This window comes from Chaetomium globosum, genomic scaffold (genome assembly GCF_000143365.1).
Source record: "Chaetomium globosum CBS 148.51 scaffold_6 genomic scaffold, whole genome shotgun sequence".
NCBI lineage: Eukaryota > Fungi > Ascomycota > Sordariomycetes > Sordariales > Chaetomiaceae > Chaetomium > Chaetomium globosum.
The window spans coordinates 1756615-1771616 of NT_165981.1; the positions used below are offsets into that span (position 1 = coordinate 1756615).

Below are 15002 nucleotides of genomic sequence, written 5' to 3' on the forward strand. Positions count from 1 at the left end.
ACCACTTAGTTCAAGGATGCTGTTGGAAGGAGGTTCAGCTTCCGTACCATCTGTACAAACATCGGCTGTGAGCGACAATACACCTAGTATACGACAACTTGACGCGCCTGCTAACGTTACCTACTACACAGGGCACCGAGAAGCTCATCAAGGAAGCCTTTCTTCACGTTGAAGATATCGGACCACAGGGTTCAAGACGGCCGTTACGACATCATAGGGCCATCCGGTGACGATAATACTTCCATCAGTTTGGGAGCATGTCATACAAACGATGAGGATGGGTATGGTGGTAGTGGTGGAGATGGGGGGGAGGAACAAGGCGCTCAAGGCGTTTGCTGAGAGGAATAAGGAGGGGGCGCTGAAGACGCGGCCGAAGGGGTTTAACCCGGAGCATCGGGATATGCAGCTGCTGAAGCTGAAGAACTTCACTGTCGGTACCAAGGTCAGCGAGAAGTTGTTTACCGAAGCGGGGTCGCAGGAGCAGATTGGGCAGATTGTGGGGGATATGGTTGGATTTGTGAGTATTCCTTCCTTTCTTTCTTTCTTCCTCCCTTCGGTCAATGACCAATGGGTGTTCAGTTGCTGGTGTGGGCGGTGCTGACTTGGCTAGATCACCCATCTCAACCGGATTGTCATGCCGGATCCGGGGGATGATGACGATGATGATGATGATGACGAGGACGAGGTTCAAGTCGAGGGCGAGTGACTGCGCAACGGGGACGGCAGTGAGTTAAAGCGGTCTGAATTAGAGGGGTTGGTAATTTTGCATAAACATTAGATGTTATCCTCGCTCTACTTTGGATGAATACCCCCACCACCACTACTTCCAAAAACCTTCCGTCCGATCTTTTCTGCCATAATCACATGCACCCCGTCATCACACGCAAAGAAACGCGATTCATTATTAACGGTGGGTATCGAGTATGAGATATTAAAGCCGCGCCAAAGCTCCCCGCAAAATCAAAGCACCGAGCACCAAGCACCAAGCACCGTGTGGCATCGTCAGGCTATCATCCATTTCTGCAGCATATCTGCCGCCCAAAAAAGACGGCCCAGACCGATCGCCATCCCGGCGTCACTCGCCCTCTATCCCGCCTTCCCAGTGTCCCATCAATCCGTCATTCCTCCGGGTCGTGGAATCGTTGTCGGGAAGTGTCGGTCAGAACTTAGGCGGTAGGAGCGGGGGCCGCAGCAGCCGGAGCCGGAGTAGCGGCAGCGGCCGCATCCTCCTTCTTCTCCTCAGCCGCGGGGGCCTCGGCGGCAGGAGTCTCCGTAGCAGCAGCCTCAGCGGCCGGGGCCGGGGTGGGCTCAGTCGCAGCGGGGGCGGCGACGGTCCCGGTAGCAGCGGGAGCTGCAGCGGCCTCGGTGGCAGGAGTGGCCGCAGCCGCAGCCGGAGCGGGAGTGACTTCGGCAGCCGGGGCGGCAGCAGCCGCCGTGGTCTCGGTGGCAGCCACAGCTTTGGAAAGGGTCAGCGTGCGGGCGGGGGTGTCTGCTGGGGAGCCAAACGTACCAGGAGCCGGAGTCTCCTCCGTCTTCTGCTCAGCAGCCGGGGCCTCAGTGGCAGGGGCAGCCGCAGTAGCCGTCTCGGCTATATCGCCATTTCAGTCAGCTCTTCTTTTTCTTGCCTCCATGGGGCGACTGTCTCGCAGGGCAACTCACCGGCAGGAGCCTCAGCAGGAGCCGCGGCGGCAGCGGTATCCGTCTTGGTCGCCTCGGTAGCCGCGGCGGTGGTCGCAGCAGCAGCAGCCGGGGCTGCAGCGGTAGCCTCCTCGGCCTTGGGGTTAGCCTTCGCGGCCTTCTTCTCACCGCGCTTCTTGAAGGCAGCCTTGAGCTTGCCCTTCAGGTTATCGAACGCGCCGAACGCTGCGAAAAAAAAGAACTTTGGTCAGTCGCGTGCTCTTGGCCGTTTAGCTAGGGAATCCATCGCGACAACGCGCCCCTTGGAGCACGTGGCCGTCGCCAGGATCGGCAGATGGCGCGGGCGGCGACACTCGCTGCCTCGATGGCCTCGCCCGAGTCGGCGCCCTCGAGCGACCCGACCCGACTGATTCTGGCGATTCTGGCGATTCCGGCACCCAAAGAACAGACACTGAAAGGGCAACTTACGAATGCCAGGCATTTTTGTGGTATTGAAATAGGGCCAAAGCGCACAGGGCTGTTAATGAGGGTGTTTCAAGATGCAGGAGAGATGAACGCAACGTCGTTTTCTGCCAACGCTGGTGCTTGGTGATGGAGTTGGCGGCGACGGTCAAGCACCCAGATCGTGGAAGAAAAGAGGAAGAAGAGATCTGGACCCGCGCCTGCAACAGGTAAATAAGCTCACCCTCGCCGAGCGTGTGACAGACACGCGGGTTCCGAATTGCAGGCCCCTCGCGCCGCACCGAACGCAACCGAACACACCCAGAAACAACTCCCCCCTAGACCCCTGGACCCTGGTCTCCGCTTCTCCCTCTCCCGGCTCCATGCCACCTGAGACAGGGCTAGAAAGCTTGGTTCAAGGACCGCCCAAAGCTCACAATCTCCCCAGAGGGTGCCAACACGAAGCCTCTCATCACGGCAAAAGGATTATCATGGCTGTGCGTGGGATTCCCAGATGGTTCCTGGTATTGGGTGGTGCCAATGTCACATCGTCAGCGGCAGAGATGCCCAAAGATGTGTCGCGCTTAAATAACCTCATCTGCACCTGCATCCCGCACATCTCGCATCTTGGAACCAGGTTTAACCAGGGGCGGCTAATAATCATATGTGGCTTTTTAGTATGGAGCGATGTGCTATGTTTATCTCGAATCCCTTGGGTCGCATCTAGCGAATCCTCATTACGGGCCGACACCTTGCAGGACCTGAAGCACTGGTCTTGGTTGGGGAATCTCAGGGAATCACTGGGAATTTGTTGGTTACTTGTCATCTTCGTTTGTCATGGGAGGTACGCACAAACACAGCAACAAAGTGAAGCACTGAGGCAGCCATTCAGGGGTCTTCCAGGGTCTTTGTCGAGACCCCTTTGACGCGCTATTCATGCAGGTATGCAGTAGCTCCATGCTGCTCAATCATTTAAACTGCCCCCACAGCGGCGACTCGTGGGGAACCCTTCCAGCGGTTAACCCTGTTGCCAAACGAAACATTGGAACCCACTGGACTGTGCTTTTTGGTCTATCAGCGGTGTGGTTGACATGTCTCTGAGAACTTGTTTCTAAGACCTGTTCTAAGACCTAACAATTACTCAAAAAGCATTGTTGAGGCCCATGTGTTCAAAATGAGGGAATCCGAATTCCAGCAGTATTGACGCCCTTGCATTACCATTCACAGGTTAATATGACAACGCTGGTTCATGCACTGGCATTGTCAACATTCGACTCGCACGCAACAATAATAAGACACTTATAGGAAACATGCTAGAGTACTTGCCACTAGTGAGTGTATTCACTGGGTATTCGTTGGATGTCATTCTGTTATGTTACTTGAGCCCTCCTTCGGCACTCACTCAACGAAGATGAAGAGGAACATGGAGAAGAGCTATGAAGGGAAGAAAAAAACATCATTGCTATCGCTAGAAAGAAGGAAAGGGAGATGGGAAGAAAAAAGGAAAAAGGATGAAATGAATCTGAGATACTGGGCGTTCTCTTACTTACAGATCGGATTGTTGAAGTGGGGCTACCTAACGTTTTGACCTCTGCTCCTAGCCACCACCTCAACAACTGCCTCTCATCGAAAGCCCAATCGACACCATGCAATTGAAACCAGGGTTTAATCCTCTTAGTATCGACAACAGTTGTGGGTTGGTGCACTTCCGGCACCCTGCGTATCCGGACACGGAACCCGATCTCCGTCTCAGCCCAACTCGACGGTGGAGATGGCAATGGAGATGACAATGGAGATGGCGATGAAGATGGTAATGGAAATGGCATTTAGTACGACTTTGCGCTCGCATCTTGTTGCGTTGTGACCGGAAACACTTTCGCAAACGGATGGCTCGCAACTCGCGTTCTGCCTGGCAACGGCCAGAACCGTTTTTCCATCGCGTTTCTCGCCCAGAAGATGGCATTCTCCGAGATGACGAATATCACTTTTGCGTTGGGGAGGAGGACCCCACGACCTTCAAATACCCTGTTATCCCGTCCTTCGACCACTGGCGGTTTCCACACGGACATCTCCCGCCACCATAGAAGAACCTCAATGTCGACCTCGATGCAGCGCACCACACTGCCCCCCTTAAAGGCAAGATAGCTGCGCTGGCCCGCGACGGCACGTGCCGTATCTCGGGGTACGGAGACGCCGTCGAGGCCGCGCACCTCGTGCCCCTGGCCAACAGGCATTGGTTCTCGTCCAACAACATGGCAAGATATTGCCGTTTCCCCACAGACCCCCACCCCATCAGCGACGAAAGGAACCTGATCACCCTCCGCCGCGACCTGCATCACCTGCTGGACACGCGCCGCTTTACCCTCGCAGCCAAGCCCGTCTCCGCTTCGCCGCAACCGTCATCACCGACCACGCCACCCCCCGGCGCCCACGCACCCACCGCCCAGCTCTCCCTGCACGTCATGCTCTCCTCGCCGTCCGGCCAGCTCGCAGATTTGTACCACAACCGCGTGCTGCAGCTGGTACGAGGCATCGCGGTCGAGTTCCTGTTTGCGCGCTTCGCCTGGACGCTCTTCGCAGACGAGACCATGCCTTTCCTCAGCGGCGCCGTCCGGCACAACGTGCTGCTGTTTGATCCAGCCGAGGGCCGCTTGGGCGAGGACTCACTGCGGGCGGCTGAGGTTCGTGAGCGTGCTGCTAACGTCTTTGAGATGTGCTACTCCAGCCGCAGCGTCAGTCCTAGGAAGCGATCGCGGCCGGGTCATTCTCTCGCGCTGACGGATGCCGAGGGCTTTGAGCTGGGGGCGGCTTCGGAAATGGGCGGGCCGGACGAGGAGGAGGCGGACTGGGATGCGAGTGAGGTTGACGACGAGAGCGATGAAGAGCAGTGGACAAGAGGGCGGCGCAGGAAGCGAAGCCATGGCGCTTCGGGGCGGGAGGACAATAACACGGCCCCCAGCCTCGGGGCTTCCTCCGTATCGGTGTCGGGCGCCAGCGTTGCCACTGCTCCTAACGAGCCACCTCCAGAGGCGCCATTGAAGGTAACGGATGGACCCGCTGGGCCAGATAGCAAGCGTTCGCGAAGAACTCTTGCTTGGCGCCGATGATGGCGGTAAGGGGCCCACACCCACTACACGGCCCAAATCCGGCACCTCCCGTCGACGCATGCGTAGTGGAAAGATGGGTGTGTGAAGAAGTCGGTGCTTTTTTTTTTTTCCCTGAAAAGGAAAGAAAGATAACTGTGGGGTGGGTGCAGACGGAAAGAAGGCTAAAAGAAAGAGAGGGAAAAAGGGGAGAGTAAAAAGAGGAGAATAGATAGAAAGAGGGGAAGAAGAGAAAAAAAGAAAGAAAGACAAAAGAGAAAAAGAGGGAAAAAAAAAGAAAAAAAAAAAAAGGAAAAGACTTAAAAGTCAGGGCATCAGTAACCATTCCGTAGCCACCCCCTTAAGAGCTCAGACCCTCATTCTTTAAGCATACGCCAGGATGTGGAAGTATCAACACTCTCCGGCAGCCACGCCAGACCATGCCTTGAGAACTGAATATCTAGTAATTACATCTATCCTCTACAGCTAATACCATTCATTACACACCGCAACATCCCAGCCACAATGACCCACCACCGGACAACAAACCAACCCCTCCCCTCCCTCCCCAGAACCCGCCCCCACCCTTTCAACCCACCACCTCACCAACCACCTACTCCTCCTTCCCCGTAGCAGCAGCAGCAGCAGAAGCAGCAAACTTAACCTTAATCTCCTCCTCCCCAAACCTCCTCGTATGCCGCCGCAGCATCTCGGCGCGCTCGTCCAGCGTGAGATCGATCTGGGCGCCGATGGGCACCCCCCCCCCCTAACATCCAGTCTCCCCCCTTCAGAGCAGCGGCCACTGCTACAACGACGGCTACCATTTGGGAGAACCACAGGGATCTCGCGGCGGCGCTGGCTGCTCTTCTCGGTGAACAATTCACGGCAAAAGGACCCCTACCACGCCGAGAAGTTTGTTGTCTTCCACAATATGTACTTCTTTATTATCATGGTGCGCCTTCTTATGAAGGACTTCTTTTGGCCTCGCAGGGGGCATTCTCTTTATAAACGCCAAGAGGATTCTGACGGGGGCGGGGGGGGGAGGGTGATTGACATACCGGCACGTCAATCAGGGTGATGCTCGAGCGAAAGTCCGAGTCCGGCTCGTCGGCGTCGACAAAGGCGTGCTGGCCCCAGTTGCCGACCATCAGGCCGATGCGCATGAGCGTCAGGGGGCAGATAAAGACAAAGGTGGCGGCGCGGCTGTTGAGCTGGTACATCATGTAGATGGCCGTGTAGTTGGACAGCTCCCAGAAGGCGGCGCGGGCGGCGTTGGCGTACTTGCCCTTCCGCAGGTAGTACAGCGGCAGGTCCAGCCAGATCAGGACCAGGAAGCGGCCGATGTAGTGCAGGAAGTGCAGCAGCTCGTCGCGCTGGTAGCGCAGCGTCGACGACAGGTCGTCCGGCCCGTTGCCCTCGACGTGGTGGTGCTTGACGTGGTGGTAGAAATACGTGTTCCACGTGTGGCCCATCAGCGGGTCCGTGACGTAGGGGAAGTAGGTGTCAAACAGGCGCAGGAGGGGCCGCTTGGCGAGGATGCCGCCCATGTGGATGTGCTGGTGCATCATGAGCGTGTACGTGCCCATGTACCAGAACTGCATGACGAAGTGGAAGATGCCGTGGAGGTAGGTGAAGTTGTAGAACAGCCAGATGGCGCTGGGCAGCGACGTGGTGAAGTACATGATGAGGTGTGTCAACATCAGGACGTCGGTGTCGTGACGCACAATGGTGCGGGCCCAGGCGATGTATGGCAAGACGACATTCTGGTAAACGACAGCGGGGAGCTTGGCCTGAAGATCCGCGAGGTCGAGCGATGAGATGACAGTCGGCTCAAAGTCCTTGCTCTCGTGGTCATTGAACCCATTCAGCTTTTGAATGTCGCTGGCATCCCTCTCCTCTGAGATGCCATATTCTGTGATGCTTATCTCTGATGTCAGTCATCTGATCTGATCTGCCACGCGAAATCTTCAGGGTAATCGGCACGCACTGTTGATAGCGTTCTCGGCAGAACGGCCAGAGCCTGTACTGGAGTAGCCCTCATCGCGGTCGACCTTGGAGCTCGCCCCTTTGATTTCCTTGTGCCGTTGGATGTCGTCGGCGAGGTTTCGTAGCAATAGGGTGTCAGGAATGGTCAATTCCGGGCTGTATATGATTTCCTCCATGGTTGGGATATGCTGGTTGGATGAAAACAGGTGGTGTTGTTGATGGGTTTGTTTATCAGGTGTCAGGGGTGAAGCTTGGAAATCCAGCCGAGTTTTTTGAGATCAGGGTTGAGATGAGATGAACCATAAACTGAATTCAAAAGGCAAGAGTTGAGCTCGCAATCCAAGACGAAGTTGCTAGGCGCCAGGCCTGTGGTAATTAGTTGAGACTCGATGCACTTCACGAGAACATGTACAGGAAACCTTTCGAGATTCGTACAAGAACTGCGCCGTCCCGTCAACAACTCGAGGCGGCGTAGAATGCAGGACCAACTTGACAGTTGCCTGTCAAAATCTTGAAACCCACTTGTTTGGTCAGGCCACACCTTGCAGCTCTGAGCTCAGACCATGCTGATGGTGGGTTTTTGACCCCAGCAAACTGGAAGATTGGCCAATCATCTTACATAGCAGCTGGAATGCCGGCGGGTTCTTGGCGGGCTTAATCTGAATTGAAATTGTGTACGTTATCACCGACGCGTCGCTTTTTTCAGGGGGCAGCAGACGAAACGACCAGTCTGTTCCATGTTGTCCTGGTTGTTGAGTGCTAACTAACTATGTATTGAGAGTTTTAGGTGGGAGTTTGCGTTACAAAAGCTCAAAGACGGTGTGGGGGTTAAACAATCGTATTTTCTCAGTTCCGGCAACTATACCTTTTGCAGATACACGACCCGACTTAGGGGCTGAACGCAACCCTCCGCAAGAGCGACCACAATACATTTTTATGTTTATAGAGGCTGATAATTGACAAATATGCGAATGAGATTGGGCCTATATTTACAAATTCCCGTAAGATGAGACGAGAAAACGACCGGGAGAAGCAAGTCAAACCAGCAAAGTCCCATCAACCGAGAAATCGCATACTACAAAGGCTAAACAAACCGCCCCTTATTAACTAACACCACCCACCTTCACCACACCAACACTCTACAACTTCCCCTTCTCCGCCCTCCCCTTCTTCCCCCCCTCCCTCACCTCCTGCGCACTCCTCAACAACGCATAAAGCGTCTGCAACCTGGGCATCTCCACGCCCCTTGCCCTCGCAATCCTGACCGGATTCCCCAAGATCACCTCAATCTCCATCGGCCTGCCGGCCTCCCAATCCAGCAGCATACTCGGCTTGCTGCCCACATTCCGCTCCGTGCTCCTCAGGATCTTCTCCGGCCCCGCCAGCGACGCCGGGAACGCGCGTCCCAGGACCTGCGGCGCGGCGGCCCAGATCTCGCGCATCACGCCCGCGAGGTGGGCGCGCAGCTCGGCGTCGCGCGCCATGTCGGCGTTGCCGCGCCCGCCCGCGAGCACCGCCGAGGGGTTGAACGCCGCATTGATGCATAGCTTGTGCCACCGGATCGTTTGCAGTGCTGTCTCGTCTGCAGCCAGGTCCACGTCGCGGATCTGGCCGAGCCGCGTCCACCAGTCGGAGAGCAGGGCTGCGCGGTGCGCGCCGGCTTGTTGGAGGGCGGCGGAGGTGGGGTGGGGGGTGCTGCTGCTGCTGCTGCTGCTGCTGCTGTTGGTGTTGTTGTTGCCGGTGGTGGTGCTGGGAGAGGGGGAGGCGCCCGTTGGGGTGAGCGCGCCGGTTGTGTCGTCGCCCCGCGGGTAGCTGGCCGTGGCTTTGTCGGAGGGCGGGGAGAAGGAGGCCGAGTCGGAGTAGGGGCCGATGTGAATGCGGGTCCAGCGGTTCTGCCGGACGGTGCCCGGGGAAGTCTGCTCGGCGGAGATGACGGTGACGGCGCTGATTATGGGCGTGGCGGGGAAGCGGGTGCGGTAGGGCTGCTCGACGCCGACGCCGTTTTGGATGAGTACGATACACGAGTTGGCGCTAACGAGCGGGGCGATGAGAGCGCTGTCGTCGGAGCGGTCAGGCAGTGCCTTGGTGGTGACGATGATGTAGTCCCACTCGTGAGGCCCGGCGCCCGACGGACTGGGGTTGGCGGCGGCGGCGGCTACCGAGGGGAAGACAGCGTGCGGGCGGAAGGTATAGTCCCCGAAAGTGTGAGTTTGAAGTTGGACGCCATGCTCGGCAAGGGCTTTGTAGTTGGAGCGGGCGATGAGCGAGACATGGATGTTGTGAGATGGCTACTCGGTTAGTGAGGTGCTCCTCTCGATGAGATGCAGACTGACTTACATGGTGTAGCCGCGAGGCGTAGAAGCACCCAACAGCGCCGGCACCAACGAAGACAATGTGGATGGGCCTATGTCGGTCAGTTTGTTTCCGTCTCATCCCTCTTCCAGTAATCCCTTCGAGTTACCGTACCTATCCGGGTCGGTGCCCGGGCTCAAAGACTCAAGCCCACCCATCTTGCGAAGCGAGGTGTGAAACACAGGACCAGCAATTCCCTCCCCTGCTATTCCTCCGTGCCCGACTCTCAACTCAGGCCTTCCGAACTTGCTTCCCCTTCTCGTCGTTTGTCGATCCCGGGATTGTCCGTGTTGCTGCTTGCTGCCCTCACTGTTTTCCGATTGACCAACCGTAACAGACTGGTCACTTCGGCCTCCCCGAAAACCAGATATCTCACAAATTCAATTGGCCAATAAATGGATCCGATCCTCTCCCAAGACGCACGTTCTCAACACGTTCTCAGCACGTTGCAAGCACGTTTCAAGCAACCAGCGAGCTCTAAAAAAAGCCAAGCAAACAAGCCACTGCAATCGAATCCTGCACAGTTCTCCTGATGAGAAAAGTAAATGACGCAGACGAGTTGGTGCAACCCGAGGTTTTTGATCGCTCTTCTCCCCAAACCCGGAAGGATGGAAAGTCGTCAATGGGGGAATGAACGACCGAGAACCGCCGGCTCGCGTCGCGCAATCCGAGTGGCGCCCTTGGCTTGGCCCCGCACCTCACTCGCTCACACCCGCTGTTTCCCCATGCGGGGAACGTGCAAAGCCGGCGGGACTCGGCCGGTTCACGGCAGCATTGGTGGGGCTCAACTTTGCCGAGTCCCGGACCTGTTCATACCATTCTTCTGTCTTTCATCTGTCCGCTGGGACTCGGGTGTGTGGTACGACAGAATCAATTTACTTTTCTTTGGAGGTGGGAAGAATAGACGAGCAGGTTGGAGAGACTAAAATAGTTGGAGAACTTAATCAAGCCATGTTTTGGTTACAAAAGGTCTAGATTTGTCTCGACTTCTTACACCACAGCTCCGGCTTGTCTTGCTCTATCTTTATCATGGGCGAGACATCCGAGGGCTCGCAATGCGACCTGCTTGTCTCAGAGACACGCAGAATCAGCGTGTCGAAGGCTGACGCAATTTGAGCCACTTGTGTTCTGTCGTACCGTCATGAACCCAACCACATGTTCCCGCCACCAAGCGCGTCATCTGATATTGGGCGGCCGTGTGACCTTCGACCACCGAATCTCCAGTATTTCATGGTGTTGTGATACGGCTGCGGAATACTATTATAGCATTTCCGCCCCGGCCTCTCGACTGGGCGGGAGCACATCAACGCCCCCATCTTTGGAAGCAATAGGCTTGACGTTATCGTCTGCAATCCCTTTGACACAGAGTTGTGATATCATTACTTGCAAGAGCGCTCGCCATCCTTCATCGGCATCTTTGCGAAGTCAGGCCCGACGCGGGGTGGCATGCGAGGTTGGCCTACACCGGTGTGATGATCTCTCCTAGCTGAGAACTACCTGCATTGCGTTATGGAGGCACACATGTTCGTTCCTGTGCAGCACGGGCCGGGATGACTTCTCGTCTCTGGCGCGCCTTCCGTGCGCCTTTGACGGAAACGGCTTTGCTATGTTTCGATATGTAACCTCTACTGATTCCCGGGTATCCTTGAGTATCAAGACGATTTCTCAACACGGGCGCCCAGCAACGGGTCCAAGTTCGTAATCTATGCCAACGGCAATCATCCGCGCCAACAGTGATAATGACTGCGGATGTAGGTACACGCAAAAGAGCGAGTACCCGCCATGGCAATTCGAGACCCCCGGTCGGCTTCCCATACCTCCGTCATCGCGATTGACGCGATGCGCACGTGTGGATGCGGGGCACCAAGCCGCGACCTGCTGCCCCGGTTCATCTTCCGCAAGGTAAGGTACGGGCCATGCAGTGGGCAGGCTCGGCGTCCGCCAAGTCGGCTTCCCGCAGCATCGTCTGAACTCCTTCCAAAAAGGAAAGGATAAACACGACATGACGGCGCGGGCAAGCGGCCAGGTTTCTTGCTCTCGTTACATAAACGGAGCGAGTCACCTTTTTCGGCCACGCTCGTGTGATTAAGCGCTGTCTCACCCACGCAACGGGGCTTCGCGGGTGTGCCCCCCATGGCCAACGAGCTTCGTTGCCGGCACGCCAACCAACTTGACGAAGCGTGCTCTGAGTGGCGTCGATAGACGCATGGGTCTGATGCCAACTTGATGGGGGCGCGTGGGGGTCGCCCACATGGAACACCATTCGAGTTCAGCTCCTGGCACTCACTTGAGCTAGCAGGCGACCTGACAGGGCAGATAGCCCAATTGGATTGCCCCGCTGCATCCTCACTTGAATCCTTGACACAGCGGAGAAGAGCAACTCCTCCGTCATCGGTATGAGTTGGTGCTGGGTGCGGTAGCTACCGCCACGCCACTCCAGCGGTCAGATTTCCGTGCCGGAGGGAGTGTCGGTCCAGACCGAAGCCGGATCGGGTGCAAGTCCAGAGTGCGCCACCCATACCAATCTGTCGGAGAATGAGTGCAAGAATTGCCAAGGAAAACTTGATGCCAAGTTCTGGCCAGGCCCAGGGGACGGGATTGCCTAAGCAGCGCCTTGGCTGAATGATGCCCGAGATTTCCACGACAAGCTGTCGGTGAGGTCCCTTTAGGCCGTCATGAGATTCTGGAAGGTTGACCGAGCAGGGCTGAATCACGTTTGTCGATCGTCCTTTCCCATGGGTCGCCAAGGATCTAGCCACGATGAAGACGGCAAGTCGGGCTAACGGCCCAAGGTTGGGCCTAGACATCGCTGAAGGTGGTGCCTTTGATCATGGATGACCGGAAAGTCCGGGTTCGGCGAAGACTTGTCTCGTGGCTGCTGACGACCCGCGATGCCGGTCGTATGATATCTAGCCCTCGGGGAGACCACCGTCCGCTCCGCTGGCTAACACGAAGGGATTCTACAACTTGTAGATGTGATTCTGACGCTGGCAGGGCTCGCCCCGGGTTTGCGATTTGGCGGTCGAACTTCGTGTAACTGAAACCTTCGGATCAGGTGCGGAACTTTGGACCAATACTGCTTCCTTCCAGTCGTTGGCGGTCTGACACCGCAACTCCTGGGTGACCAACCTCCGTGGGTAAAGAAAAGAGACGGATGATGGCTTATCCGAGATGCACGTTTTACCCTCTCGTTCCGGGGACAAGGAACAGGCATGACAGCACACGTCCGCGTGCTGGGGGACGGGACGTGGGATGTCCTTGGTCCTGTCTCTGAAGTTATTCAGAGGGCCGTGTGTGTGTCATTTTATGCCAGGGAGCCGCGTGCCGATCTTCGCCCGATGTCCCAGGGCTTAAAATGCCGATATAATGGGGCGATGGTGATGTGTCCATTGGATAGTTGCTGACGCAGATACCATGCATAGTGACAGTGAAAGCCGGATGTGCGGCTCTTTGAGTTGCTGGCCGTGTTGAGAAGAAACTGGCCGGAGGGCTCGATGTTGTTGCGGTGCTGCAGGTAACTGTCCTTGGACCAATCTAAGCCGACAGCTTGTCGACCGGGACAAGGTTGAATCCAGAACTCGCCGAGCCAAGGGTGGCCATCGGCACCCAGTTTGTTAACTTGTATGTAATAGATGGCATCATGGAGGGACCGGCGAATGCCCGAATCGTCCCTCTGCATTGCTCCGGCAAAGGAAGCATTTGTGTGGGCAAAACGAAGGAAAATTTTTTACACAGGTCCAAGCGCCCAAGAGACCTGGCACCAGGGCCGATTAGGGACCGGGCCCTGACCCCACCGCACTCCATGTTCAGGACAACACGTTGCTTCAGACTCGCATCAACCGTCTTTGCGGGGTGTCTTGAATTACATAGAGTCGAGGAAACGGCTTGAAATCGAAGGTGATACCAGGCGTGAAACCAAACCGTTGGTCCAACCCGAGGCACTTCGAGGGCGACCTGTAGCCGTCGAAATTGTTGCCTTGCAAACATGAATCTGCTGAGAGTTGCACGATCTCTGCCTGCACAAGACAAGAGTTTTGTCATTTACGACGTGCGCATTGGGCGAGAGCCAGCGAGATTTGTCTCTTGCAAGACCCAAGCCTTGGCGGTCTTGGGGGAGTGGACGGTGATCTCTTGGCTGGCCCTGGGTAACGAACGAACGGACGACCTATCCAGCCAGAGACCGGCAACGAGGCCCATGACAGGGCGAATCTCGTCAAGATGCCGGCTGTATCGCTGAGGCTGCCGTTCGCTTCAGAATCAACGGGGAGATCGGCGCGGCTCAGCGGCGGCTGGCAATCTGGACATTTTGCCTCTAATCGACTGCAGTCACAGAGTCCAACTGCAGGCGGGAGCGAGGGTTCAATCACACCTGTGGGCAGCCCTCCTACCATGCCAAGAGGGCCCGTAACAATCGTCGGCTGTGTGGAAGCGGCCTGTCACGGCTGACCTCTCTGGCATCCATGTCCGCCAACGGCAAGATGAGGACATGGTCACTGGCGCGGGATGCCGAGCACCCAATCTCTGTCGAAGAAGAAGGAGTCATTGCAATAGCCCATCCTGGCTCCGTTAGCGGGCGACGTAATGCAGGAGCGAGGACACAACATTTCGAGTTGACTCGGGGTTGGCGTTTTGCTAAGGGGGGTACAAAGGAGATGGTCGATTTTGAGCCGGCGGGCGCGGAACGGGGGGAGGGGGTCAGAAGATGCGCCTCGGTCTCACGAGCCACGGCATTGGCAATCCTGCCACACATGACAAGAAGCCCACCCGGGAGCATTTGTCGAGGACCTGACTGTGGAAGTTATCGGGTGGTCTCTCTCAAGTTTGACGGTGTGGGTGGTTGTTTCGTTTGGTGTGTGTGTGACCTGCAGTTGTGGGAGAGAAGCGCGTCATTCAGACATCGGCGCTAACTAATGTTCCCTGGAGAAACTCCCGTTAGCCAAGAGAAAACCCTTGCGCTTGCGTTCCAAAACCGTACAAGGCTTTGGGGCACCCCCAGATCACCCTGACTTTTCGAGCAGCACATGGATCCATACCAAAGTATTAATGGTAAATACACAGGAGCCGACACTCATCTGAGGTATCATCAGGGTTATACTGTGTAAAATGATGAAGAATCCCAGTTAAATCCAAGATTGTAGGCAGCCATTTTGTCGAGATTGTTCGGGCCTGTTGCCTTTGATTGGGGTTTTTACCCGTGTCTCAAGAAGCGCCGCCGTGGGGATGCTCCTCTGAATGGCAGCGGAGACGGGCAGCACCCCACTCACCAACTGGGGTCTTCCTCAAAAGGAGCCCGTGATGGTGCCGAGCCTTTTGCAAACTGCACGCAGTAACGGCTAGAATTACGGCATGAACTCGGCCACTCAGGTCCGTCTCGGGCAATGGGGAAGTGGGCGGGAGAAACACGGCAGTCTTCGTCTTGTCACAATTTCCATCCATGCCTTCAGATGCAGGTGAAGGGGAACGGAGGCGCCGGGCTTTTCCGATGTTGCCAAAGTCGTCAGG

General features: G+C 56.4%; 5 protein-coding genes across 5 annotated transcripts; 2 read left to right on the forward strand and 3 right to left on the reverse strand.

Annotated features, from left to right (window-relative positions):
• Positions 1–271: 271 nt before the first annotated feature.
• Positions 272–706, forward strand: CHGG_08904 (uncharacterized protein; the record flags this gene model as incomplete). Its single annotated transcript, XM_001226830.1, has 2 exons — positions 272–517; positions 611–706. 2 exons carry the CDS (start codon positions 272–274, stop codon positions 704–706), a joined length of 342 nt encoding a protein of 113 aa, XP_001226831.1.
• Positions 707–1166: 460 nt separating this feature from the next.
• CHGG_08905 (uncharacterized protein) lies at positions 1167–2119 on the reverse strand (the record flags this gene model as incomplete). The annotated part of the gene is made up of 3 exons (XM_001226831.1): positions 1167–1588; positions 1660–1863; positions 2107–2119. The coding sequence occupies 3 exons, from the start codon at positions 2117–2119 to the stop codon at positions 1167–1169; spliced, it is 639 nt and encodes a 212-aa protein (XP_001226832.1).
• A 1270-nt stretch (positions 2120–3389) lies between these two features.
• Positions 3390–5271, forward strand: CHGG_08906 (uncharacterized protein; the record flags this gene model as incomplete). The annotated part of the gene is made up of 4 exons (XM_001226832.1): positions 3390–3410; positions 3770–3889; positions 4164–5075; positions 5146–5271. 4 exons carry the CDS (start codon positions 3390–3392, stop codon positions 5269–5271), a joined length of 1179 nt encoding a protein of 392 aa, XP_001226833.1.
• Positions 5272–5775: 504 nt separating this feature from the next.
• On the reverse strand, positions 5776–7324 carry CHGG_08907 (uncharacterized protein; the record flags this gene model as incomplete). Its single annotated transcript, XM_001226833.1, has 3 exons — positions 5776–5901; positions 6221–7074; positions 7150–7324. 3 exons carry the CDS (start codon positions 7322–7324, stop codon positions 5776–5778), a joined length of 1155 nt encoding a protein of 384 aa, XP_001226834.1.
• Positions 7325–8287: 963 nt separating this feature from the next.
• CHGG_08908 (uncharacterized protein) lies at positions 8288–9658 on the reverse strand (the record flags this gene model as incomplete). Its single annotated transcript, XM_001226834.1, has 3 exons — positions 8288–9436; positions 9486–9552; positions 9615–9658. 3 exons carry the CDS (start codon positions 9656–9658, stop codon positions 8288–8290), a joined length of 1260 nt encoding a protein of 419 aa, XP_001226835.1.
• Positions 9659–15002: the final 5344 nt, after the last annotated feature.